This window comes from Camelina sativa, chromosome 19 (genome assembly GCF_000633955.1).
Source record: "Camelina sativa cultivar DH55 chromosome 19, Cs, whole genome shotgun sequence".
NCBI lineage: Eukaryota > Viridiplantae > Streptophyta > Magnoliopsida > Brassicales > Brassicaceae > Camelina > Camelina sativa.
In genome coordinates, this window is record NC_025703.1 from 11,038,035 (window position 1) to 11,063,123 (window position 25,089).

Consider the following 25,089-nt stretch of genomic DNA (forward strand, 5'->3'; position numbering starts at 1 on the left):
TAGATTTGGCTTTTAAAAAATTGGAACCGTGTTGGGCTTTGCCTTAAAGTAACGCTTGTGGAAAATTAAACATAAATTTTGGGCCATTAATCGCACGCACACACGTCATATAGCCGACTAATAGCAGAGAGACGGTGTGACCAGGGAATTATTTATGTCGCAAAATTATGCTCGAGAGAGAACATAGAAAGCCTAAAACTAAAAGCCTACTTGTTAAACAAATGTATTTACTTTCATTACTTGCAATAAGCAGGTTGGTTTGACTGGATTCTGATGACCATATCTATACAATATTTTATTATTTGGTTGTTCTAACTTCTAACCAAAAGAGTCTTCTAATAAGGCCTTCATTGGAAGAGCATATGAAGAAGCTTTTTTAATTTTATCATCCAATCAACATTTATTAGGAGAGCATATAAAGGAGCATTTAGAAGCTGCAGATGCTCTCATATGCTCTAATTTGAAGCATATGAGAGCATCTCATATGCTCTCATATCCTCTCATAAGCTGCAGATGCTCTCTTCCTGTATGCTCTAATTTGAAGCATTTACCAAGCATGTAACTCTAAATATTAATATATATTAAAATCATTTTAAATAATTAATTTATTTTGTAAAAATAGAAAATTATGATTTCATAAAAGATAAATTTATTTGTTATAAGATAATATATGGGAAACTACTTAATGTTATTATTTAAAATAATATAATAATTTATTTAATACATTAAAATATTAATGTGGATATAATGTTTATAATATATATTATCGTTTTATTTTAGTTTAATCTATTATATTATATATATTTTAAAAATTTATTGAAATTAAAAATGCAAATATAGATATAAACTTTTATAAAAAATTTATAATATATATTAATTATTTGTAATTAATGTGTTACATTAGAAATATATAATTAAAAATTATTAAATTATACATTTATATATATATATAACAATTTATTAAATTTATTAGATGTAAAATATATTTTTAAAAAATTATATAGCAATGAGTGATAATTAATTTTAATAATGAAGCACATTTAAATTATATTTTTTAATTAATGTCATATATTAATATAAATATAATATGCTTATGCTGCATAATGCTTATGCTGCATAATGCTTATGCTCTAGTATATGTGGTTCCAATCAAGCCCTAAGTTCTAACCAAAAGAGTTAAGATATATGGTCCAACCATCAGAGTAAAGGATATGGTCCAGCCAAAACACTAAGAGAAGATGTTGAGATTGTATAGATATTTCTTTGGTTGGTAAAACAATTATGTAACAAAAGTCATGAAATTCACATTTGGGTCAAATAAACTGCACTCAACAGAATTAATTTTGATAAAGTCTTATTCCCTTAACGACCCAAGTGATAAGATAATAAAACAAAAAGATCAAATCAGAGAATGTTTATTTTTTGCTAAAAAGTGTAAAAGTGGAAAGAGACTTCTCAACAACAATAAAAAAGGGACTAAATGTAATGATAACAACAAACATGTCAACAACAACAGTCTGAAACCTCAAGCAAAATTTGCTTTGGTACCTGTCAATTGAAAATTTCTTCTTCCTCTATTTTATTTTCCTTTCATTTAAATAACTTTCCCTCTCTGCTGACCAAAAATAAAATAATTTATCTTCACACTTTCTCTCTGGTCCTTTTCTTTGCTTCACCTTCAAATCTTCCCTCCTCATCTTGTTCAAAAGAAGAAATTACGAAACTTTCTTGTTCACGATATTTCAAAATCAAGATTTGGTTTAAGGGTCCCAGTTTTTTTTTTTTGTTTTTTGTTCTTCTTGCCTGATTCTTTAATTCTTGATTCTCTCATTAATGCTCATGTGTTTTATATGAATACCCTACAACTTAGAGGCTCCATTGAACAGTTACAACTTGTGAAAGTTTGATCCTTTTAAACCGACAGAAGGAAGATCTCATATGGCAAACAAGACAAGTGAGACAGTTTCCAAGATGGATGATTATGAAGTCGTGGAACAGATCGGACGAGGCGCTTTCGGTTCTGCTTTTCTTGTCATTCACAAGTCAGAGAGACGAAAGTGAGTTTTTAAAAGATCTTAATTTTGTAGTTTGTCTATAAATATGCTGTTCTGATCTTGTTTGAGATAAAAAAAAACCTATGGCTTGTTTTTTTTTTTGTAGGTATGTGGTGAAGAAGATTCGTTTGGCTAAACAAACAGAGAGATGCAAGCTTGCTGCGATCCAAGAGGTTAAAATTCATTTTTTTTTCTTTTTTTGTGATCTTGATTATATCCAACGATGATTCTTGAAAATCAAATTTTGATTGTTATGATGCAGATGAGTTTAATATCAAAGCTTAAGAGTCCTTATATTGTGGAATACAAAGATTCATGGGTTGAAAAGGTGATATTTTCTTCTCGTTCAAAGCTTCTAATCTAAGCGTAAAATTCTGAACTGTTTTGGGATATTTGGATTGGTTTATGCAGGATTGTGTATGCATTGTAACAAGTTATTGCGAGGGTGGAGACATGTAAGGCAAATTATTTACGTATGTCATATTTATGTTTCTTGGTTATTCTCTAGTGATGGTTTATTTAACTGACTTTGGTAAATGCAGGACTCATATGATAAAGAAGTCAAGAGGAGTATTTGCATCCGAAGATGTTAGCAACCGTTAAAGAATCTATTTGGTCTAAAACAAATGATGAATTGATACTGAAACTAACTAAGAATGAGCTTTGTTCTTCTCTGTAGAAACTCTGTAGATGGATGGTGCAGTTATTGTTGGCTATAGATTACCTCCATAACAATCGGGTTCTTCACCGTGACCTTAAGGTAACTCAACTTCTTTTACTCTCTATGCTTCTTTTGCTTCTATTGTACAAAGCATCCGTCAACACTGCAATTCAAAATTTTCCAGTGCTCCAACATATTCCTCACTAAAGACAACGAGGTTCGATTAGGTGACTTTGGCTTAGCAAAACTTCTTGGCAAAGACGATCTTGCTTCCTCGGTAATAATGCTCATATTCCATTGGGATTTATAGTTTTTTGGCCGAAGTATTTCTGAACCATCGTCTTGTTTTTGTAGATGGTGGGAACACCAAACTACATGTGTCCTGAGCTTCTTGCAGATATACCTTATGGCTACAAATCTGATATTTGGTCTTTAGGTTTACTATACACAATCCTAACTTGTAATTTCTTGAATGTTTTTTGTTCTTGGTTTCTCATAAAGATTTTGGCTTTACAGGTTGCTGTATGTTTGAAGTGGCTGCACATCAACCTGCCTTCAAGGCTCCTGTAAGAATTTTTTTCCCCTCGACGTGTTAAATCTGTAGTTCCTTACGAGTTTCCATAAATGTGATTTCTTGTTTGCAAACAGGACATGGCAGGACTCATCAACAAGATTAACCGATCTTCGCTTTCTCCTCTCCCAGTCATGTATTCCTCTTCATTGTAAGTATACAAATGCATTTAGTTTAGTATTTGAAAACAAGCTTTTAAGTGTTAATGTTCTAATATTATTTTCAGAAAAAGACTGATCAAATGTATGTTGCGCAAGAACCCTGAACATAGACCAACAGTAAGTTCATGAGTTCCATTAGTTTATTCTTCTTTTTGAAACTTTACTTCCATGGTTGCTTCTAACTTTCTTAAATGGAAAATGTCTGTCTATATAGGCTGCTGAATTGTTAAGACATCCTCACTTACAGCCATATCTTGCACAATGCCAAAATCTGTCTCCAGTTTTCAAACCAGTTGTATCCAAATCAGAACACAACACGTACGAAAACAGAACATGTCTCCCTCCCAAGACCAAATCATTAAAAACACCCATTAAACAGAATCAAGAAGCAGAGGAAAGAGAAAAGATAAACAAGGATACAAGTTCTTCTTCAAATGAAAAGGAGAGACCAGCAAAGAGCCAAGAGATGTCATTGATCAGCACATTAACGCTGCTACGCGAGTTTCAGAGGAAAAGTCCGAAAAGCGAGGAGAGGGCAGAAGCATTGGAATCTTTGTTGGAGCTTTGTGCAGGTTTACTTAGGCAAGAGAAGTTTGATGAGCTTGAAGGAGTCTTGAAACCTTTTGGAGATGAAACAGTTTCATCAAGAGAAACAGCGATCTGGCTTACAAAGAGTCTCATGAATGTAAAGAGAAAGCAAAACGATGATGAAACCAATCAACACTAACCACATGCAACTTTCATGTAACCACCACTTTGTGTATTAAAGACATTAATCGAAAAAGCAATGAAGTTTTTGATCAGATTCATAAAAATTGATAGAAATCGTGATATTATTATCATATACTCATAAATATTAGTGTAATAAGTTACACAATGAGATTATAAACAAAATGGGTTATTTGTCATAGATTCTAAGGAACAAAATCAGAACAAAAAATGAGTTTTGTTATATATCTCCTTCTCATCGATCAAGGACTCTTGACTCTTGTTTCTTTTACTGCAAGAGAAGAGCCAAGAAGGCGGAGAGTGATGCAGCAACGATGGAGCCAACCACTGGGAAAGCTACGTCGGCACCGGAGGAACCACCTGGTGATGGTGCTGGAGACTCCATTGTAGCCGCGGTGACTGAGCTCACTAACACGGCCGAGATAAATAGGGCCACAAACATGTTGTTGACGTTCTTCATCTCCATGATTTCTTGTTTTTTTTTTGTTTTGTTCCTTTTTTTATTGTTGTTTATGTTTTTTTTTTTGTTTTTTGTGTTTTTTTTTTATGTGATGCCTTGAAGGTGAAGGTGGTGGAAGGTATTTATATTATAATAAACTATGGAAGGAGAAGGTGAGAGATCTTTAAGGTCTGCCATTAATTAGCAAGACAAGAGAACTCGAAGAAATTTTCTAATTTTTGTTGCTAAATTTAGGAATGAACATGGCAAAAATAAACTAAAGCCATAAATTTCTTGAAAGAGTTTGAATTGGTCTCGAATTAAAAAGAAAGAACTATTTCTTATGTTTTGCAATTTTGCAAAAACATTTTTGGTCCATGGATGTTATAAGAAAAGAAGATTGTGTGATGAGACAAAAAAAAATTCATACAGTGACTAATTTTTTTGTGTGGTGATACCAAGATTATTACTTAAACAAATTAGAGACTAAGAGTGACATTTGCATAAATTGAAAGAGCTAGAAAGCTTGAATGATGTGAATACTGTAAAAAGTAGATGTTAAGAAAGATTATTATTCCTTTGACTTGAAAATGAATACTCATTGTTTACAGATTTCAGTCTTTACAGATACAACGAGACTACTTTTCACTCCAGAGACTGTTTTATCTCTTTCGGGGAGGCAATTATTGCATATGACAGCATTAACCTTACAAGCTCATTGTGTCAGGCAAACTCAACTCCAGAAAGTAAAGACTGCAACAAAACCACATAGACAAGCACGTCATAATCATAAACTATACTACACATCACTATCACAAATTCCTCGTCAATTATGTCAACAAATGATCACGAAAAAGCATCTTCAAACTATTAGGTTGAACTCTAATCCTATAGGATGCAAGCTCTATTTCAAGGTCGCACTTATGTTTTTACAGCAAGTAAACTTATGAATATCAGGTGTTAAGTTTCTGGAAATACTAACCTCGCCGACATACATGCCATGCCAAAAAACACAGCCTTCACAGCTTGTTTTTGTCCCGCATAATCAAATGCCAAAGGAAGCATTTCGTGCAACGTTAGGAAAGCCATGATTCCACCAACTGCATCATACAAACAACAGTTTTGCATCGATACGCTTTATACGTCCAATAATTATAATTTAAAGTATCGATTTGCCGCAGAATTTCTACTTACCTGCTCCCAACAAACCTTCAAGGATTTCTGGACTTAAGCTTCTAGGGAAAAGATAGGCTGCATCATAAGGAAGATAGATAAAACGAGAATTTATGATACTCTCTCAAAATTCTTAGGAGAATAGGTACTTGTACAGAAGAAGCAACATGAGCAAAGAGACCGATGCAACTTACCCACGATAATTACACCTAGAGGCTCAGCTAAACCAGAGAGTGTTGCCAACTTGAATGCCTGCCATTTGCTGTTACATGCATAACATCAATTTGGGATGAATAAAACCACAGGGGTATATTATATATAGTGAACTGCATACATCCTATCCTAATAACCAGCCATGATGTTACCTCTCTGTTGCAAAGTAAATAGGAAGTGCAACTGCAACACCCTGAAAACATCACACCATAGCAGCAAAAGAAGCATGTTAAATCAGAGAAATGAATAATTTAGTTGTTTACCGTCTTTAGGATTAGTTTAGAGCAAAACAGACTGTCAAACTCGAAACACAGCAAGAAAAGTGAGACTGTTTTTTTCTAGGTTTCTTCTAATAAGAGGAAATTGGTAAGTCAGTAGATATAATAAGCCTTCAAAATTTTACAATGTTTACAGAATTTGAACCTCGGGAATGTTGTGTAGAGCGATTGCCAAAGCCAGATTAACACCAACTCGCATGCCCTGTGAAGTAGAGAATACAACAAGCAAAGATAGATATCAATACATTGACGATGCAAGCCATCAGAGAGTATAGAGATAATTAGTAATGCATGCTCCCTGGAAATTTCTGTTCATCTTGTTCCTTAACCCTCACCTTAATTGATCCGAGAAATACAGCCATCCCTTCTGGGAAATTGTGCAAGCTTATGCCTACAGTTCAAAGCGAAAAAGATGAGAAATACATGAAGGGTTAAACTAAAAACATGAAAATTTATAGAATTCCAACAAATGTGATACTTCATGATTGAACGAATCAAACAGATCATTAGGTATTTCATATTCATATTGACTAGCTTGCTAAATATAAGAGTTCAATGTTGCACGTCCACACTTTTCACACCATCGACCGACAGATGTTTTGTGCATAGAATAAAGTTCAATTACTTTGATGCAATGATTTTGAGGAGTCACTGCAGAAACATCTAGCCAACAGATAAACTAGGATAACAAATGATTTAACAACTTGAAGAAATTGTAGTGAAAATTAGTATACCAATAGCCGTAATAATTCCACTAAACATGACTTGCTTGCGCTTCTTCTTCATCATGTCCTTACCTCCGTCGTCTCCATTTTTCTGTTATCAACAAATATGCCAAAATTTCATGATACTATAGAACCAGAAAACCTTTGAAGAACAATTCTTATAAAAAGAAAGATCAGTCTTGCCTTTCTTCGTTTCGAGTCAGTAGAAGGGCCAACAGTTGGTTCAGGTATGAATTTGGCAATACACGCAAAGAATATCACACCACCGAAAAACTGCAACACTAGAAAACTATATTACTTTCAGTGTGAAAACAAACAAAAAAAGACATTATTCGAATAAGAAAACCACTGAAGTACCCAGATGGACAGAAGTACTAACCCAGAGATTGGCTTTTAAGAAGCCAATAGAGTTTATAGCATTATGAGCCAAATCCAGGAACGATATGCTCAACATCAGACCTGCTGCAAAACCCTGTAGAAAGGATTTAAAACCATCAGATAAGTAACCTTCAATATGGACCCAAGTGAAAAGCTTTGTACAAAAGAATGGTTGGTACGGGAACAAAACTCTAGTCACTAGGACCCTATAAAACTTGACAACAAGAGATATAGCAGTGATGCAATATGAAAGTGAGAATGTAGCAGTTAACGAAACTCCACCAATGGCTCCCTAAAACAACGAGAACCCTGCTTTACCAGAAACTAAATGCCTCGTGAATGAGAGGATAGGGAATAACATATTGGGACTTTTAAGAATGAAAATTAGATGTAGCGTGTCATCTTCACCTGTAGAAGTCCAAGCATCTTCATATTGGGAGTCTCACTAAGAACTACGAAAAGAGCACCTACGAAAAAGCAACATGAAACTCGATTAAACCAAAGAAGCAACATTAATAAGGATCCACACAATTCCTAATGTTCAGTTACGACACCGAAACATCCTCAAATCAATGAACTAGCAATGTATTCGAAAACAAGATTAGCAAAGTAGCAATGTATTGAGAACAAAACTAGCAAGGTAGCAGCATCCCTGCACATATAGATAACAACAATATCCCAGAACAAATTTGATCCTACACTAAAAAAGATAGTAAAACAAAGGCAAACCACTACAAGTAATCCTGATTCTTCTACAAGACCAAAAACACTAATATGAAACAATCAGCAATTCAACAGAATGAAAATATCGCAATTCCAGGGAAGTGTGAAGAAGAAAAGAATTTGACGAACACACAAACCTAAAGAAGTACTTAATCCACCAACGAGGGATAGACCAAGCGCAACGAGCATCTGAGAATCCATCGCTGTGTTTATCTGGAATGTGACTTATCGCGTCTCAGTTGTCGAAACAAAAAAATCCACAACCAAACGGTAAATTCCTAAAGTGGACTTTGAGAAAACGGTGGGCGTATGTATATAGCAGACGACGGGGGAGACGAAGGAGGAGGAGAATATCTAAAACCCGAAGGAAGAGATAAATAGCTTTTTAGTAATCGAATTTTGAAACCCTAATTCATAGCCTTTGCTGCTCTGTGCAAAATTCTTAGCCTAGTGAAGCAAAACATGTTAGATTATTTATCCCTGACCTGACCTTTGCTTCTCATTTTCTACCTACCAATACCATCTTCCTTTCTACCTCCATGTTCCCCCAATCCCCCCCTGGTGGTCTGTCTTGACCCGGATTTTTCTCAGGTCGGTTTAACCCGGTACACCATCTACCCAATTTTAATTTTGCAAAACAATTACAAAACCTTCCTCAACTTTTAGGTGAAATTATAAAAAATCTCGAAATTTTATTTTAGTAACATTAAGTCCATTATCTTAATTCACCTGTTTTTTGTTTTTTTTTTTTTTTTTTTTTTTTTTTTTNCATTGGGCCACAACAGACCGACCCATTATCTTAATTCTCATGTTATACTGTGTATATATATATTTGAATCAACCACTTTTAAAAGTGTTGATAAAGAGGATTTAAACGAAAAACTTAGATTACTTAAATAAGACACATTCTAAAAACTTTAACAAAGACCTCAAAATACAATAAAGCTTAATAATTAATACTAGCAAATCCCCAAAAAAAAAAAAAGCTAAAGAAGAAGAAGATACAAAAGCATGAAGCATGCAATTAATGCACGAGACAACAACAACAACACAGAGACGATCATTCTTGCTGCTCGACATCAGAAGCAGCCTCCTCGTCCTCATGATCAATTCCACAGCAAGGGACATGACCATTCCCAAAGGCCTTGACATGGTCCTTAAGAGACCTCTTGTGCTTGAAATCCGATCCACATGAGCAATACCATAGCTTCCCACAGTTCTTTTCGTGCGTCCTCCAATCTCCTTTGACCGCAAAAGACTTCCCACATCTACGACACGCAAAGGGCCTCACACCGTGCTTTCTCTTGTAATGTGTCTGAAGCGTACGGAAGTCCTTGAGCGGCCTTGCCCTCGGGTGGTCTATGTTGTTTTTGCACCCTGGTGCACAGCAGTAGCAAGGCAGCTTCAGCATCGCCGTTGGTTGTGTCCCTCTCAGCGACTCTGGTCCTTTCCTGTATTGTGAGCCGTGTCCCCACATGTGCATCTAATAAACATTTCATCACAATATTAGAACATATGTTTGTTTGTGTTTAATCATTTATATTTGATTTTATGATCAAATGGACATTTCAGGTTAGCATCCAAACTAATCCTGAAACAGGCTGTTGTCAGACGGTAATTAAATTCTTCTTTTTTTCAAAACTAATGATCTTTATAATATAAAATAATGGAAATGTTCCAGGCGTTAAAAGAAAAGAAAGATCTAAAACTGTGTGATTAGGGTCAATAGGAATAAAAATATCATATCTATGATATAAGCTAGTGTGAAGATTTAAAGAGGTATAGAACAATCTGCAAGACATTTATCATCCTCTTTTTCTTTTACTTTTTAGGGTAATGAGTGTTGTTTAGTAGAACTGCGCAAAAATCAAGAGAGGCAATACAAATGGTAGAGGAAGACTGATCATATATATTTTAGGGTTTGAAAGAGTCAGTATGAAAAAAAAAACTGTTGGTTAAAGAAGATCTTCTTGATTTTAAAACCTATTGATTGATTTTAGTTGATCTTTTCATAGCCATCAATCCATCGTACAGCTGATGACTTGTACCATCAAATAAAAAGTTATTCTCAAGTTCTAATAGTAATAATTATTTCGAAAAAGTCCTAGTGTGTACTAAGGATTTTCTCATGATGAAGATTTTATAAAAATCAAAAACACAACGAGAATTAGTATTTAGAAAAACACTCATTACCCTAAAAAGTAAAAGAAAAGTGTATGAATTAAGATCCATTTTCAAGAACAAGAAAAAAAAGTAAAAGTTGAATATCATTCTAGGGCAAGTAGCAACTAAATAAAGTTAGGTTTATTGGATGAATTAATATATCCTTACTTGCATGTTGTTGTATCTGTTGAAGGTCTTGAAGCATAGAGGACAAGTGAACTGTGTAGGACCCATCAGAATCTGAGAAGGAGTAGGGATCCAAAAGTGATGAAGATGATTACCCCTTTGTAAGCCACCATGACCATCATCATGATCAGAAGCAAGAGTAAATTCTACTCCTTGATCTTGATGATGCTCTTGGTCGTCGGTGGAATCAAGGACCACATCGCTGCTGCTGCTTCCACCATCACCGAGGTTTGGTAACCCTAAATGAAGATCCACGGTTACATCATGATGATGGGTTTCTTGGCGTTGATCAAGATCATGATCAAGAAAGTTTGAATTAGAAGAGGTTTCTGTCGTCTCCATGAAATAGTACTCACGCTGGTGATCAACAATAGGTTCTTGATGCTTATGGATGGGGCTTAAGCTAAGGAGAGGGAGAGCTTCTCTAAGTGGAGGAGAGTCAGGTGAAGTAGGGTTATGATGATTTGTGTTGATGTTTGGGTTTGTGGTATGGTGAGGGTAGTAGAAGTTGCCATGAGAGTTGTAGATGCGTGAGAGAGAAGTGGAATAGTTAAAGCTATAGTCATAGTAGTCGACGTATCCATTGTTGAAAATGCAAGCTGGATCAGACATTAAAGACAGAGAGAGGGAGAAGGCAAGATATCTCTAGATGATGGGGTTTATGTGAAGGAAGCCAGATATGCATGTATATGTGGGTGTGTGTATGAGTGAGTATATACAGGCATGTGTATTATATAGATGAGTGTTGTGATGTGACAAAGCGGTGGAAAATAGCATATGATAATTGATAGAAAAGGGTACGGAGAAGATAGTAGGTAGAAAAGAAACAAGGAGAACGTTTGAAGAAGGGAAAAGAAAACTGACTATCTTGGGACTCGAAGTGCACGCACGTATTTATTAAAAAATAAAGTCAATTATTAAATCTTTATGAAACAAAATAACCATATAAGCAAGGGAGTATTACTATTGTCACAAACTATATAAGATCGGGGCTAAAAACCGGACGTGTGTAAATATGGTGTACCACAATATATTCTGAAGGGAGTGTGCCTTAAAGTTCGGGGTATAGATTTTGCTGTTGGTAAATAATACATGTTTTTGGTCCATGACTCTGTAGTTAAAAGGGGTAGCCAAAGGCCAAAAACCTCAGGGTAGGCCAAAAAAGACGGTCGATATCACCTAATAGGCTAATATATTAGAATGATTACTAGATTTAATCGGTTGTTAAAAAAAAATTAATCATCGTATGAAATTTAGCCTATATATTTATAAAAATTTGATTAAAATTAATATAAGCACGCGTCTTTTGAATATATTGATTAAGATCACTAATCAAATCAAATTTATGCGTATCATCTTTAGGTTAAATGTTGTATATATAGTTCATATGTATTGTTGTTGGTTTGATGCGTTTGAATTTTGATACCGATCCCTACCAATAACAGCTTTTTAACTGAGCAAAAGAAATAGTACAATAGACAAAACATAGTATGGAAAGGATAAAAAAAATGGACAAGATCGTCAATCAATGATAAAAGTTTGTCTCCTTTAATGTCTAGAAGTGAATAATAAAATGTATGAAGAGAAAGATGAAGTATAGAATCCAGATGATAAATATTTTGGTTTTGTGGGGAGTTTGATCGCATTGGAAAAGGAGATGGTCGTGATCCAGGACAGCACTTGCGTTGGTGGCCTCATCTCTATGTCGGCTCGGCTTCAGAAACATATTACTTGGAAACCCCAAATCTTTATTTAATTATTAATTAACATAACGTATAATTAGTAAATGAATATCAACTAAATGAATTTTTACAACAAAAAACTAGAACTGACAAAGATTATACAGTATGTTCCGACGTTGGATGTAAGAGTAACCCTTAATTTTTATGTTCAGGTAATTTAAGAAGCTAGTTTACTTCATGCATCCAGAGCTAGCATCAAAACCCCCTAAAACCTAAAAGACACTTGCTTCAGTTTTAAAAGATCCAACTTCTCATTAGTACTATTTTTCAACTATACAACAAACTATGTATGTGTGTCGTTTTCAAAATTATTACATTCGTTTGTTTCAATTTGTGGATGTAAAATACTAGGGAAGGTGTGACTGTTTTTAATCGCAAAATTTTGATGATATCTAAATAAAGAAAAGACCATTATTGTTCACTAATTAAATTAGAGATCTTGTTGCAAATTCTCCTATCTTTTTAGATGTTATATACCTTGAGTAGTAAGAAAACCCGCAAATACAAGTCTACAACCACTAGATTGATAAGATGGCCTAATTTGTTGAGGTCTATAGGCTCTATACAGTACTTTGCGGGTATATCATATGCACTCCAGCACACGTGAATGGCCAATGTTCCAAAAAATGGTGAATATAGTAGTATTTAGTCATAGTTTAGTGTGTCTGCGGACTATTTTAGTATTAAGATAATTCTATGTATTCAGATTAAGTTAACCTAGCTAGTGGTTTTTGATTGGTCGAAACCATGATCGGTTATGTGCACTCTCGACTAGTTTATGATCTTCTTAAATATACTGGCGGTGGATTCTAAGATGAAGAAGAGTTGGTTATATATAAATGTAGTTCTACGAACAAATAATATTTTCTTTCCTATTGGGAATAATTAATTTCTTTTCCTCTTAAAGGGTATTCTTGATTTAAATTGTTTCTTATCACATTTTGCTAGTTTCTCATGCATAGAAACCAATTTTAACAATATCAAAATGTTGTCGTAGTAAGATGCGACATTGTAAGACGAAGGGGGTCAAAATTAGTGGGTTTGAATAGAACTTGCATTGGTCGCAATGTATGAACTCGGAAAGATTGGGCCAGAAAGTCAAAATAATGTATAGAACATGTTGATTTGCTATTAATTGGTTCGAATCAGATTAGATTAAAATAAATCAGTACATGTTCCCGAGCAAGCACGAGTGTGTGTGGTGGATTTTTGTATATGAACCTTTTTTTTTGTGTAAGTGCATATATAAGTGCGTTCTTTAATCTCTCTAGTGTGTCTTATATGTATACTTTGTTCTCTCTTCTCAGACATTTGTATCTATATGCGAACCTCGTGTTAATTTCACTTTTTAAAATGTTATTATATTTTATAATATAAAAAAGTCTTTGTATATATGTGTGTGTATACAAAAGTGCATATAAAAAAGTCTTTGTATGTGTATAGTATTTATGTTCTTCCAAACTATTTTGCTTTTGGGATTGGCCATGATGTTATATTTCTATTTAAAAAATTGCATTCTAATTTTTATAGTTACTTGAATGAATTAGTCTACACACTACAGTATAATTATTTCACATTTTTTCCAAAAAGATATTGATCATGGGACATCTCCTTTAGATGTATACTTGGGTGAATAATACATTCTTCGATGATCAATATTGTTTTCTTCCACATTTGTGAATCTCTAATACATTCTTTGATGGTTTCACATTGGTACTTGATAGCCATATAAATATTTAAAATCAATATTAGGTCTTGTTACACTAAAATAATTTGTTTTCACTACGCTGATCATCTTGACCATTTATACTCTCTCTAACCCCCCCAAAAAAAGCTTAACGTTTTAGCCATATACTGTATGTTGTAGCCACTATACTACCTTAACCAATCCATATTTTTAAAATTTGTAACTCGCAGGATTTAAAATTCCCGCCTCAAACATTTTCTAGCACCGGCACTACTGTACGTGAAAAAAAAAGCCAAAACATGTTTTATCAAAAAAAAAAAAAAAAGAAACTTTTAGACAAAAAGCTAACGTCGCCTGAGAGATTCGAACTCACGCGGGGAGACCATGTACTTAGCAGGCACACGCCTTAACCACTCGGCCAAAGCGACTGTTTTGTTATTGTATTCATTCACAAACTTATAATCCTTACAAAAAACAAAATTAGCACGAAGGCTGATCCAACAAGATTATCTTGAATGTATTAAAAAGCCCAAGCCTTTATAAGCCCAATACCCTTTATTTTCCTTCTCTGATTTTTTTTTTTTTTTTTCCTTTTCTTTTTTTTTAATCAAGAAAGATTTCGAAGGGCACGGTTTCGAATTCAAGGCTCAGAGAAGGAGAAGAAGAAGAAGAAGAAGCTCCTCGAAAATTCCAATCGATTTGATCATCCAAAAACAGGCTACACAGCGTAGGGAGAGATAATGTTCTACAGAGGGTAAGCCCTATAATTATCTCTGATTTGTTCGCCAATGATTTTTGATTTCATTAGTTCCCGCAATTAGGGTTTATTTGTATTCGTTTGTGTATGGTTTCAATTCAATCCTGAATCACTTCAATTTCATCTTCTGGTAATGTTACTTTGTTCTCTTCTTTCGGATTTTTATTTGACCTGTGATCTCTCTCTCCCTGAATGGTGTAGTGTAAAAGTCTTGCTTTAGTTTTTAAATTAGATGTTGTTTGTTCAAGAAAGTTTTGAACTTTAGCTGTGATATGTTGTGTGGTGAATGCTAGATATGGAGATGGTCCTGATGGGCGTGAGATGGGACCAAAGCGTCAAAGAATGATTGATCAAGGTCCTCCTGGACCATTCTATGGACCTCATCCTGGTTCTGGCTTTATGTATAACCCTTATGGTTTTGTTCCTCCTCCTCCACCTCCTCCTTTTCCTGTGGTTCGACTCCGTGGTTTACCCTTTGACTGCGCTGAGCTTGATGTTGTAGAGTTTTTTCACGGTTTAGATGTGGTTGATGTCTTGTTTATTCACAAGAACAATAAGCTCACTGGAGAAGCCTTTTGCGTTCTTGGTTATCCCCTCCAGGTCGATTTTGCTCTTCATAAGAACAGGCAGAACATGGGAAGGAGATATGTCGAAGTTTTTAGGAGTACTAAACAAGAGTACTATAAGGCTATTGCTAATGAGGTTGCGGAATCTCGTGTCCATGGTATGGCTAGTGGTGGGGGTGGGGGTGGTGGTGGTGGAAGTGGAGGTGGAAATGGCGGTGGTGGAGGCGGAGTTAGTGGTGCAAGTCCACCTCGCAGCAGACATGTGCAGAGGGCTAGGTCTACTGATGATGGGAAAGAGAACATTGAGCATACGGGTATCTTGAGGTTGAGAGGATTACCGTTCTCAGCGGGAAAGGAAGACATACTTGACTTCTTTAAAGATTTTGATCTGTCTGAAGACTCTGTTCATGTTACTGTTAATGGTGAAGGGAGACCCACTGGGGAAGCGTTTGTGGAGTTTAGGAATGCGGAAGAGTCACGGGCTGCAATGGTCAAGGATAGGAAGACGCTTGGGAGCCGTTACATAGAATTGTTTCCTTCATCGATTGAGGAGTTAGAGGAGGCACTATCAAGAGGAAAGTGATACAACATCTCTCTCTCTCTCATGGTACTTTCCATCATACCTCTTCTAAATGGTTATCCTAAGATCACAATTCCGATTGCATTGAGGGTTCCGGTTTTGATGTACTATCTGGTCAAGAATACTAGCGGGTCTTTATCCATTCTTTAGATTTTGTTGTGCTGTATTATTGGTCAAGATTTTTCATGCACCTGGAATCAATTAGAAGTAAGTTTTGAATCAAATGGGTGCTTAATGATCTTTTGATCCACTTGTGTTGTTTATCGTAAGAACCCTTGTTGGATTGTAACATTAGGCTTTACTAAAGTTGTTGAAAGAGAAATCTTGATTGATACTCTTGTCTCAGGGACATGTTGTTATACCGTCACCGTCTCAAGGTCGTCAGAAACCTTGAAAAGATGAATCGTTTTGGAATCTTTGTAGTAATTTCTAAACAGACTAGTAAAAGCAATTTGTCTTCATTGATATTTTACTTTCGTGACAAAACAAAAACAGTATGGAGCATTACTCTGTATATATATGTTCTTTGTTACTGTTAGTTTTGTTTTTGGTTTTGTGGAAGGGTATGAATCGATTCTCTTAACAATGCTTCCTACATTATTTTATACTAGGTTTTATACTAAATTATAAATTAATGTATTTTAAATAATATTTTTTAATTTATTTAGTTTTTGAATTCCCAATTAATTAAATTTTATTTAATTAATTTGTAATTTTGTTTAGAATATTTTTTCTTCTTCTTACGTTTTATCTAGTTTATAACTTAATTATATTAAATTTGTTATTAGATAGAATATAAAGTTTTAAAACACTTAGTTTTGTTTTCTATAATTAAACAAAGGTATATGCCTATATGGTATGTTAGTGTATATTTTTATGTGTATACAATTTTTTTTGTTGGAATATTAAGAATGTGTTGTAGTATGTGTAATATTTTGTAGTTCATATACTAAATAATTTATAAGTTAATTTTCCAAACTATGACTACAAATCTATAATATATAAAATAAACTAATAGTTTTAGTGTTGGTTTTATAGTCCAAACCCGCCATGCTAGGCGGATCACGCAACATGTTCAAAGATTTTTAATCTGCAAAAACTCATCATACGAAACCCATGAAAGTAAAATATAGTATGTGAGGCTAAAAGTCACTTTTTAACAAATCAGTTTTTCAAATTTTTAAAGAACAATACCTTTTCACTCACCTCCTTATAAAATAAGGAAATAAAATCTGTATATATTTACAATTATGTTTTTTACCTTTTAAAAACACTTAGTTTCTATAAAAAAAAAATCAAACATAAATATAATTAATTTGTTTATTAAATTAATTATTTAATGTCAATGGCATACCTGTAAATAAGTGTCAACTCCATGATTTATTTTATAAATATCTCAAAAAAATGTATATATAGATGTAGGGACAAAACCATTGGACATATATGTATCAATAGACAGTATAATACAAATGGTAGAATAGTTGTTATTTGTTAGGTATTGTTTCTTGCCCTTTTTTCACTTCGACTACCACATCTAAAACTGACCAGGTAATAATATCAGAAAAATGAACGGCTAGATCAAACTACTTGTTAGCACGATTCTGGAAATATCATTATGCAAGCAGCAGAAACTTTGGGGTTTTCCAATTTTAAACTGCATCTCATGTCTTTATCATTCTGCCATCTTTGTACACATCTGAGAGGGAGTCTGATTGTTTTAGTTGATTTGTTTAAGAAGTTGAACAATAATAACATAGGAAGTAATTGTAAATAGTCTACTGTGACTGAATAGGATTAGAATGATTTTACATTGCAATCTTTATCCAAATCGTACGACAACTAAAACTTATATTCTCAAATAAAAAATTACGACCACAGATTATGTTACGTTTACATTTCAAGCATATAGAATCCCAAAATATATCAGTAAAAATACAGCAAGCTTAAGGTTCATATTACTAAACTTATATCCAAGAGAGAACCACTCTAAACTCCAATGACGATGATGATAACCTTTTGCCAATTAGTAATTAATGACACAACGGATTGAAGCACACTGACACATCTTTTTAGCCTTTGTCTTTGGACGATGGAGATCGAAAGATGGAATTTGGAGATACATATCATCACCAACGTTAGAGACTATAATACAAATTGTTAGAATAGTATTTAAAGATGGTTCTCTCAAGTATGCTTTGTGACGGGACATCGACATCCATTAGAAATGCACGGTTCTTGACCTACTTTCGCGTTATCACACTATATATTAGTGTGATTATACCAAACGTTTGCACCCTGGTGTACGCTTAACATTGATGAAGGGGAATCTGTTTTTTGTTTTTTTTTATAATTGAAATGTTTATGAGTTGAACAATATCAAAAGTCATTGTAAATACACAATAGTAGCCACTAATTTAAAAATAATTGAAATAATGTATTTTTAAATAGCTGGCGAAAAGGTAATCATTGTTATATTTTGAAAAGCCTACAAATTAAACGAACTAATCATTTTGATGTGTGAATATGCTATAATGGAAGAGTTAGCTATATGTGGGTGGCCGAAGGACGAAGGTGAGTTATACAATATATCCAAGAATCGATGGTAATGAAAGCTTAAACTGAAACAAAAAGAGTTATGACATAGTCTAGTTGTTTAATAATCTCCCAATATTATATGCCCTCTCTAAAAGAGTTTCGATAGCTATTTTGTGTAACACATTTAATTAGTTTGATATCAAACTTTTATATGAATATTCTACTATTTGCTAAGAACTTTTTGTAATTCGTTTATTAAGTGTGAAACCAAAGACTTATCGGAATGCCACTTGCATTGTGAATCCTATGTTTAGGATCCCATGACAATAACCAATCGCGCATCAATATGTTCGTACTTTTTTTGTGTTTATAAAAGGGTTCTAAAGTTTTTAATTCATCTTTTTAAAAATTCAAGATTTCCAACAACGAAAAAAGTATTGCATAAATGATACTTATAGTAAAATTCGTACAACAACCTCAACTAAAATCAGAAAATAGTTAGTTGGCGGGCGTACATACATGGAACCGTATAAATAGTTTATCCTTGTATTACATTGAATTTGCATGTCAGCCCACGTGATTTTCTTCTTACATCAAAGTTTGTGTTAACTTTTTTATCTTATTATTTTTCTTCTATTTTCCCTCTATTCCATTTTTATTTTATTTTTATATAAAATGTATTCCTTTTCTTATGCAGTGTAATGTAATACTCCATGTTTTGTTTTTTAGTCTTCAAATATATTTTTAAATAGATGTTCTTGATTTGGTTTATCGTAATAAGGTTATGAAAGTTTTATGTGACCAGTAATTTACCGTTTTAGTCTCAAAACTATTTGGACGGCAGAAAGTGAGAGAAAACGTAGTTAATAGTGTAACCTCATCTACTCAAAAAGTGAAAACAATTAATAAAGAGAAATGGGCAAAAAAGGTCAATTTTCTCGGTTTGTCGTTGTCGGGTCATATGTGCATCCAAATCCAAATAATATTTAACCAATTTGGGGGCCTTCAGCTCAGTGTGAGAAGACTCTCTCTCTCGTCCGACACCAATTATATATGTATTAAATTGGAATTTTTTTTACAAGTTATTTCCAAAAGTTACAGTCACCATGTGAATTGTGAAAGGGTTCAAGTATGTGCACCAGCCAGCACCACCACTGTTAATCTGAAGTTATGACATCATGTATGTTACCATATACAGAGATATCCTTGTTTTATCTGTGCACCGGCACTACTGTTAACTTGACTTTTTGACGTCATGTATGTTACCTTACAAAAAATATCCATGTTTTATTGTTCTACTGGTATAATTAGGATCCTATATCTGAAATCCTAAAATAATAATTATAGTATTATACTATGTAAATGATATGGATAAATATATTTATCGTCAATTAATTTTGTATTAAAAACTCATAGTTTTCAATATATCATTGGCACATATCTTTCTTTGATATTACCACTTGGGCAACCTCTATTCTTGTTAATGCTTATGCTCATAGTCTTTAAAATTGCAAATAAAACTATCTATATTTATTACACGCGTTTATCTTGATCCTTAAAGAGAATACTCTTTTCACCTTTTTAAAGATCAATCCATCACTTTTTTTTCCTTTTTCTGTTCGACTCAGTGAAAAACTTTTGATAGTCAAAATTTAGAAACTTTAAAGTGACACTCCCACTAAGTTTTTGACTCGTATTTTCATACTATATATGCTACGTAGGCAAGTAAGCAACGACTCTCGTCTCCTCTTCTCTCTCTCTATGTCTCTCACCTAACCTTGCAAAGAAAAAGAAAAAAAGAACCACCTTACTATTTCTTTTCTTTTTTGAGAAAACCCTCTTGGTTAAGGTCTAAAGATGGCATCAAAAAAAGCAAGAAAACCAAATCGAGCTGATAAGATACTCACAAGAAGCCATTTCAAGAAACAACTTCCACAACACAACAGCACCAACACCAGTACAACTCTTGATCAAACATCTGCATCTAGTGTTGTGTCTACATGTTCTTCTTCAACGACTTCGTTTTCTCCTCCCTCTCCTTCCCCGACGGTGCTAGCTTCTTCACCAGGCGGCGGCGGTTGTTGTACTCCGAAAGCTCAGAAGTCTAGGATACCGGAGATGCTGACGTGTCCACCGGCGCCTAAGAAGCAAAGAGTCACACAGAATAGCGTGTTACGACGGAGGCAGATCGTTTTCTTTGCTCCTCCGGAGATAGAGCTCTTCTTCGTCAACGCACACGATCGATGAACAACTTTTTAAGTTATTAATTAGCTTTTTTTTTTTGGTTAGGATTTGATAGAGAAAGTAGTATAAGTAGCTGATCAAAAGTTCATCTCTTTGATTTTGTTAATACAATAACGAAGAGTATCTTATAATATTTCGTGTGATGTTTTTTGTTATCTTCATTTTGGTAAATTCATGAGATGTTTTTTCCTATTTTGGTTTGTTTGGCTTTCTTTTTTTCATTATTTTGGCGCTTGTCTTTTTGGGATGATTTGAATTAAGTCGGTTTGAGTTTTTGTGGTAGGGTATATCGGAAATCAACTATGATTTAAACTATAATTGATACCATTACCACCCCTTTAGTTATTTAATACTTTTCTTGCTTCACTTTTTTCTAAGTGCTATGTGTTAGGTTCTTACTCAGTACTGACTTTAATTTCTGGCCTATTATTATTAGCTTTGTCAGTTATTGTAATTTTGATGTGGATTGAGTTTTTCTTTTGGTTTCACCTAATGTGTTGTTCTTCCTCGCTAGTTCGTTCATTATTTGCTTTGATCGATCGTTTGTACATGATCCTCGTTCACTTGACAGTAAAAATTCGGTTAAGTGAAGTACTACTTCTTAGTTAGTCGTTTTTAATGAGGAAGTTCTTGATCTTATATATATATGCAGATATTTATACAAAAATATTTGATTGAGAAACAATCACTTTCTACATGGAACTTCGCACTGAGTTTTAGGTCCAATAACATTAACACCGCATAGAAAGGAGCATAAATTAATTTTACTAAGTCAATCTTCAGCAACTATATAATATAGAGGTAAAATTTTATATGCATATGTGTGCACACACTTCTAATTCTAAATAAACTATTATTACCTTCTCTCTATCAATTAAAAGAGTATATAGTTAATGAGATGCTGCACATTCTTTTAATTGTGTAAGTAATATATAATGGGGGATGATATCACTAACCAAATCCCACTATCAATCGTTTTCTGAAATCTAATTCCAAATAAGTATATAATATCTCAAAGTTTAGTGTCTATATAAACTTTTATTGAATGCATCTTTTCGTTCCACTTCTTTTAACTTCAAACATGTAAAGTTGTAAACTAATGTTCACTAATTAGAAAATATAAGATATGTTATAATATTAGTGAAAGCAAAGAGACGAGGAATATGTGAAGAGTTAGTGGGGATGGCCACAGTGTCGAGGCCAGAGAGGATAACATCCGCCAAGGGAATCCAATGAAGCGACTCGTGCGGCTTCTCTCATTATTTTTCTTTCTCTCTTTTTTCTTTTCATCTATAGTTTTTTTTCATAAAAAAGTTAAAAACACACATCTTTATCACATCATCGATAATACAGAAATGATCATTCTTTTTAGAAAAACAGAAAAGATTATTCTCAACCATTTTACGTTTTACTTGGAATGTACAAATCCATATACAATGGTCAAAGTATACAATGGTCAAAGTAATCAAAAGTGTCATTGAATTAGAGATGTGCAAAACGAAACTCCATAAAGTAAACAAGGAATTTCTAAGCCAAAAGACCCAAAATTTATCTATAAAAAAAGAAAAGCTAATTGATTGCTTGAGAAACGACTCAGAGGATAAGAAAGATTTTCATCAAAAAGAAAAAAAAAACGGAGAAGAAAGATTTGACACAAAGAACAAAAAAACACTTATCATGATGATTGTATTTTTAATTTTTGATTGATAACCAGAACATAACTCCATTTTACAAAAAGTTATGAATCGCATATTCTTTTAAATAAAATATGTTATTTATTTTATTCATAAGCAATTCCAATTCATAAATACCACTAAATTTTTTTTTTCCAAAAATACAACAAAATTAATACTACAGTTTAACCATTCATAAAAAACCATAAAAACCAAACTCTAAACCTTATATCCAAGAAACTAAACAAAAACCTAATTTGTTTTAAGTTATAATCCCTTTAAAATCATTTGTAGTGTTTGTGTTATTTTCCTACTAAAAAAATTTGTAGTGATATCTTTGGAAAAAACCTAATGATGATACTTTTGAAACAAAAACTTATTTTAGTGGTATTTTTTAGGTATCTTCTTTTAAAAAAGTCTGTATAAACTTTTGTTTTGCATTTTTGATTAATCTACAAAAATTTAAGATGTTCAAAAAGAAAGAAAAAAAGTTAAGATGTTGGGCCTTCTCAATAGAAGGCCTTATTCCGGTAATAAGCCCAGAGAAACTAAACAATACTCGAATTATTATTCTATTCAATAGATTCATCCCCAATAAATAAGTTGAAAAAGTGATGTGTTGCCGCCGTTCACGTGGACAGCACGTGTCAACCAAGATTCAAAACAGAACAAAAAACTTAAATACTTTTTGGTAGTTCCTCCTACGACGATCAAATACAACAAAAAAATATATTAAATAATACATTAAATTCAATTCCATAAAAATTGCTTTTTTTTTTTTTCCTTCCTTCCTCTGACTGGAAACTTCCTCAGATCGTTCCATCTTCCAAAGGCGGAAGCGTATCCTTCAAATCACCGTGGACGCCTCCTCTCTCCGAGACGGTCTCCTACGTTTTTAGATTGAATGGTATGTTGATTCTTTATTCAAATCGTTCTTGTTGTGATTGCATGAAGCTGCTTATACCTTCCTTCTAGGGGTTTTGTCTTCTTCTGTTCTTCCTCTCTCTCTCTCCCTCTCTCAAAATTCTCAAAGTTTCGAAATTTAAGTCTGATTTGGTGGATTCTATCTTTGAACGTTTCTGGGTTTTTGCTTGTTCCTTGTTTCGTTGAGTATTGGGAGGAGTCAAAATTGCTAAAGTTTTGATTTTTGTTGTTGTTCTGTTTGGATTAGGTAGTCGTACGTCATCACTAACAGTTGGATTTTTGAATAGGGAATTGAAGACATGCATTCAAAATCTGACGGTGGGGAAAAGATCGATTCAGAGGTTCATCGAACATCGTCGTCTTCTATAAATAGTTTAAACCTTTGGCAGCGTGCAGCAGCTGCCTGCAATGCGAATTCTGTTATGGAAGCTGGAGATAAACCTTCTAAGTCTATAACATTGGAATCAAATGGTCAGAAATCACCTTCCAATAGAGATGATAAGGCTAACAAAGAATCGAATGTGGCAACGTCTCCTCAGTCAGGTGCATTGATTTGCTCTCTTGGTGCTACGCTCTTGTGGATTTGCTTATAGTTGTTTTGAATTCTCCATCACCATAAGTGTTGTTGGTTTTATTTTGATTTGCAGCTGGAGATTACAGTGATAAAAATCAAGAACCTATGCATCCCTGCATCAATCAACCTCCTCACCCTCAACTTGTTGGCCACTCAGTTGTTAGTTTAGCTGATAGATATAAAATATTTTAGGAAACAATTTAGCTACGGTTGCTAACGGTTTGGTTTGGTTATGAATCATGCAGGGATGGACATCCTCAAATCCATACCAGGATCCTTATTATGCAGGAGTGATGGGAGCTTATGGACATCATCCCTTGGTATATATGACTCTGTTTCCAAACTATTTTATAAGCTTTCCTGAAGCCTCAGCTAATTTTCTCTGTTGAGACTATCTGATTTGATCATTTGACATGTTTGGATGGTACGTCTACCATAATTCATGGCGGCTATTTGGGTGTGAAATGTGAGATTGCAGGTTAAAAAATATTCTTGTAGTTGTAGGTGGTTTGAAGTCTAGCGAGGTTATAATTGCCTAACACTGTTCTTGATATCTATTATGATTTAAAGTTGCAGTTTATTATTGGAGAGATTGGGAAATGCATTTGGTTATCAACAGGGTTTCTATGGCTCTTTTATTTTGTTAAGTTTCCATGTAAGTTTCTGATAAATAACACTTTCCCTGTCAGGGTTTTGTTCCATATGGTGGGATGCCTCATTCAAGAATGCCACTGCCTCCTGAGATGGCACAAGAACCAGTTTTCGTGAATGCTAAACAGTACCAGGCGATTCTGAGGCGAAGGCAGGCACGCGCCAAGGCCGAGTTAGAGAAGAAGCTAATAAAATCCAGAAAGGTAAATTGCGTCTTCTCATGAATAGTATTAGTTTCCTGAGATCTCTGATCCCAATGTGAATACATTACACTGCTTAATGCATCTTTTTCTTTGTTTGCGTGGTTCACAGCCTTATCTCCATGAATCTCGGCATCAACATGCTATGAGGAGGCCAAGGGGTACTGGAGGACGGTTTGCAAAGAAAACCAACACCGAAGCTTCACAGCGCAAAGCCAAAGAAAAGAGCAGTGGTAGTATTACTCAGTCCCCGACGTCATCTAATTCTGATCAAGGTGAAGCTTGGAATGTTGAGTATAGAACACCTCAGGGAGATGAGATGCAGAGCTCAGCCTATAATAGAAGGGAAGAAGGAGAGTGTTCAGGGCAGCAATGGAACAGCCTTTCCTCGAACCATCCTTCTCAAGCTCGTCTAGCCATCAAATGACCTCACAAGGCGGCAATTCATTCTTGGCTTTCTCTTTGTTGGCTTATTTGGTAGCAGCCATTCAAGAGTTTTTTT

General features: G+C 34.1%; 6 protein-coding genes and 1 non-coding gene across 9 annotated transcripts in view; 4 read left to right on the plus strand and 3 right to left on the minus strand.

Moving 5' to 3' along the window:
* LOC104765976 (serine/threonine-protein kinase Nek6-like) lies at nucleotides 1,556-4,674 on the plus strand. The gene is made up of 12 exons (XM_010489772.2): nucleotides 1,556-2,057; nucleotides 2,161-2,227; nucleotides 2,317-2,382; nucleotides 2,466-2,509; nucleotides 2,597-2,642; nucleotides 2,734-2,814; nucleotides 2,900-2,992; nucleotides 3,070-3,151; nucleotides 3,232-3,281; nucleotides 3,364-3,437; nucleotides 3,513-3,564; nucleotides 3,662-4,674. Exons 1-12 carry the CDS (start codon nucleotides 1,939-1,941, stop codon nucleotides 4,172-4,174), a joined length of 1,287 nt encoding a protein of 428 aa, XP_010488074.1. The 5' UTR covers nucleotides 1,556-1,938; the 3' UTR covers nucleotides 4,175-4,674.
* On the minus strand, nucleotides 5,156-8,639 carry LOC104765977 (zinc transporter ZTP29). The gene is made up of 12 exons (XM_010489773.2): nucleotides 8,243-8,639; nucleotides 7,791-7,849; nucleotides 7,384-7,476; nucleotides 7,188-7,277; nucleotides 7,014-7,095; nucleotides 6,615-6,670; nucleotides 6,425-6,481; nucleotides 6,154-6,194; nucleotides 5,983-6,050; nucleotides 5,810-5,866; nucleotides 5,598-5,715; nucleotides 5,156-5,368 (listed from the first exon to the last, which is right to left on the minus strand). Exons 1-12 carry the CDS (start codon nucleotides 8,304-8,306, stop codon nucleotides 5,323-5,325), a joined length of 831 nt encoding a protein of 276 aa, XP_010488075.1. The 5' UTR covers nucleotides 8,307-8,639; the 3' UTR covers nucleotides 5,156-5,322.
* On the minus strand, nucleotides 9,088-11,176 carry LOC104765978 (zinc finger protein WIP4). Its single transcript, XM_019240680.1, has 2 exons — nucleotides 10,437-11,176; nucleotides 9,088-9,588 (listed from the first exon to the last, which is right to left on the minus strand). The coding sequence occupies exons 1-2, from the start codon at nucleotides 11,064-11,066 to the stop codon at nucleotides 9,166-9,168; spliced, it is 1,053 nt and encodes a 350-aa protein (XP_019096225.1). The 5' UTR covers nucleotides 11,067-11,176; the 3' UTR covers nucleotides 9,088-9,165.
* On the minus strand, nucleotides 14,232-14,311 carry TRNAS-GCU. Its single transcript has one exon. It is a non-coding gene; the product is annotated as a tRNA-Ser (tRNA).
* On the plus strand, nucleotides 14,473-16,253 carry LOC104765979 (heterogeneous nuclear ribonucleoprotein F-like). 2 transcript variants are annotated; one of them, XM_010489774.2, is made up of 2 exons: nucleotides 14,473-14,637; nucleotides 14,934-16,201. In XM_010489774.2, exons 1-2 carry the CDS (start codon nucleotides 14,624-14,626, stop codon nucleotides 15,787-15,789), a joined length of 870 nt encoding a protein of 289 aa, XP_010488076.1. In that variant the 5' UTR covers nucleotides 14,473-14,623; the 3' UTR covers nucleotides 15,790-16,201. The 2 variants fall into 2 exon arrangements, with proteins under 2 accessions (XP_010488076.1, XP_019096226.1); XM_019240681.1 differs by lacking the exon at nucleotides 14,473-14,637 and having other exon boundaries at nucleotides 15,014-15,103; nucleotides 15,190-16,253.
* LOC104765980 lies at nucleotides 19,907-21,087 on the plus strand. The gene has a single exon (XM_010489775.2). It carries the CDS (start codon nucleotides 20,179-20,181, stop codon nucleotides 20,566-20,568), a length of 390 nt encoding a protein of 129 aa, XP_010488077.1. The 5' UTR covers nucleotides 19,907-20,178; the 3' UTR covers nucleotides 20,569-21,087.
* LOC104765983 (nuclear transcription factor Y subunit A-9) overlaps nucleotides 22,981-25,089 on the plus strand; it is a 9,226-nt gene continuing 7,117 nt past the window's right edge. Inside the window, exons 1-6 of one of the 2 annotated variants that reach the window (XM_010489778.2) lie at nucleotides 22,981-23,145; nucleotides 23,450-23,705; nucleotides 23,810-23,895; nucleotides 23,982-24,056; nucleotides 24,426-24,590; nucleotides 24,700-25,061. In XM_010489778.2, coding sequence (XP_010488080.1) covers nucleotides 23,143-23,145; nucleotides 23,450-23,705; nucleotides 23,810-23,895; nucleotides 23,982-24,056; nucleotides 24,426-24,590; nucleotides 24,700-25,014 — 900 coding nt within the window. In that variant the 5' untranslated portion in view covers nucleotides 22,981-23,142 and the 3' untranslated portion in view covers nucleotides 25,015-25,061. The remainder of the gene's footprint in view (nucleotides 23,146-23,449; nucleotides 23,706-23,809; nucleotides 23,896-23,981; nucleotides 24,057-24,425; nucleotides 24,591-24,699; nucleotides 25,062-25,089) is intronic. The other variant, XM_010489779.2, reaches the window with a different exon arrangement.

Excerpts from the sequence above, each read along its gene's own strand:
- LOC104765976 (XM_010489772.2), top strand. The coding sequence starts at position 1,939 with ATGGCAAACAAGACAAGTGAGACAGTTTCCAAGATGGATGATTATGAA. Across the intron at positions 2,383-2,465 it reads AAGATTCATGGGTTGAAAAG|GATTGTGTATGCATTGTAAC; the intron begins GTGATATTTTCT and ends TGGTTTATGCAG. Across the intron at positions 2,815-2,899 it reads TTCTTCACCGTGACCTTAAG|TGCTCCAACATATTCCTCAC; the intron begins GTAACTCAACTT and ends AAAATTTTCCAG.
- LOC104765978 (XM_019240680.1), bottom strand. The coding sequence starts at position 11,066 with ATGTCTGATCCAGCTTGCATTTTCAACAATGGATACGTCGACTACTAT. Across the intron at positions 9,589-10,436 it reads ACAGATACAACAACATGCAA|ATGCACATGTGGGGACACGG; the intron begins GTAAGGATATAT and ends AATGTTTATTAG.
- LOC104765977 (XM_010489773.2), bottom strand. The coding sequence starts at position 8,306 with ATGGATTCTCAGATGCTCGTTGCGCTTGGTCTATCCCTCGTTGGTGGA. Across the intron at positions 6,482-6,614 it reads TATTTCTCGGATCAATTAAG|GGCATGCGAGTTGGTGTTAA; the intron begins GTGAGGGTTAAG and ends TCTACTTCACAG. Across the intron at positions 6,051-6,153 it reads ATTTACTTTGCAACAGAGAG|CAAATGGCAGGCATTCAAGT; the intron begins GTAACATCATGG and ends TGCATGTAACAG.
- LOC104765980 (XM_010489775.2), top strand. The coding sequence starts at position 20,179 with ATGGCATCAAAAAAAGCAAGAAAACCAAATCGAGCTGATAAGATACTC.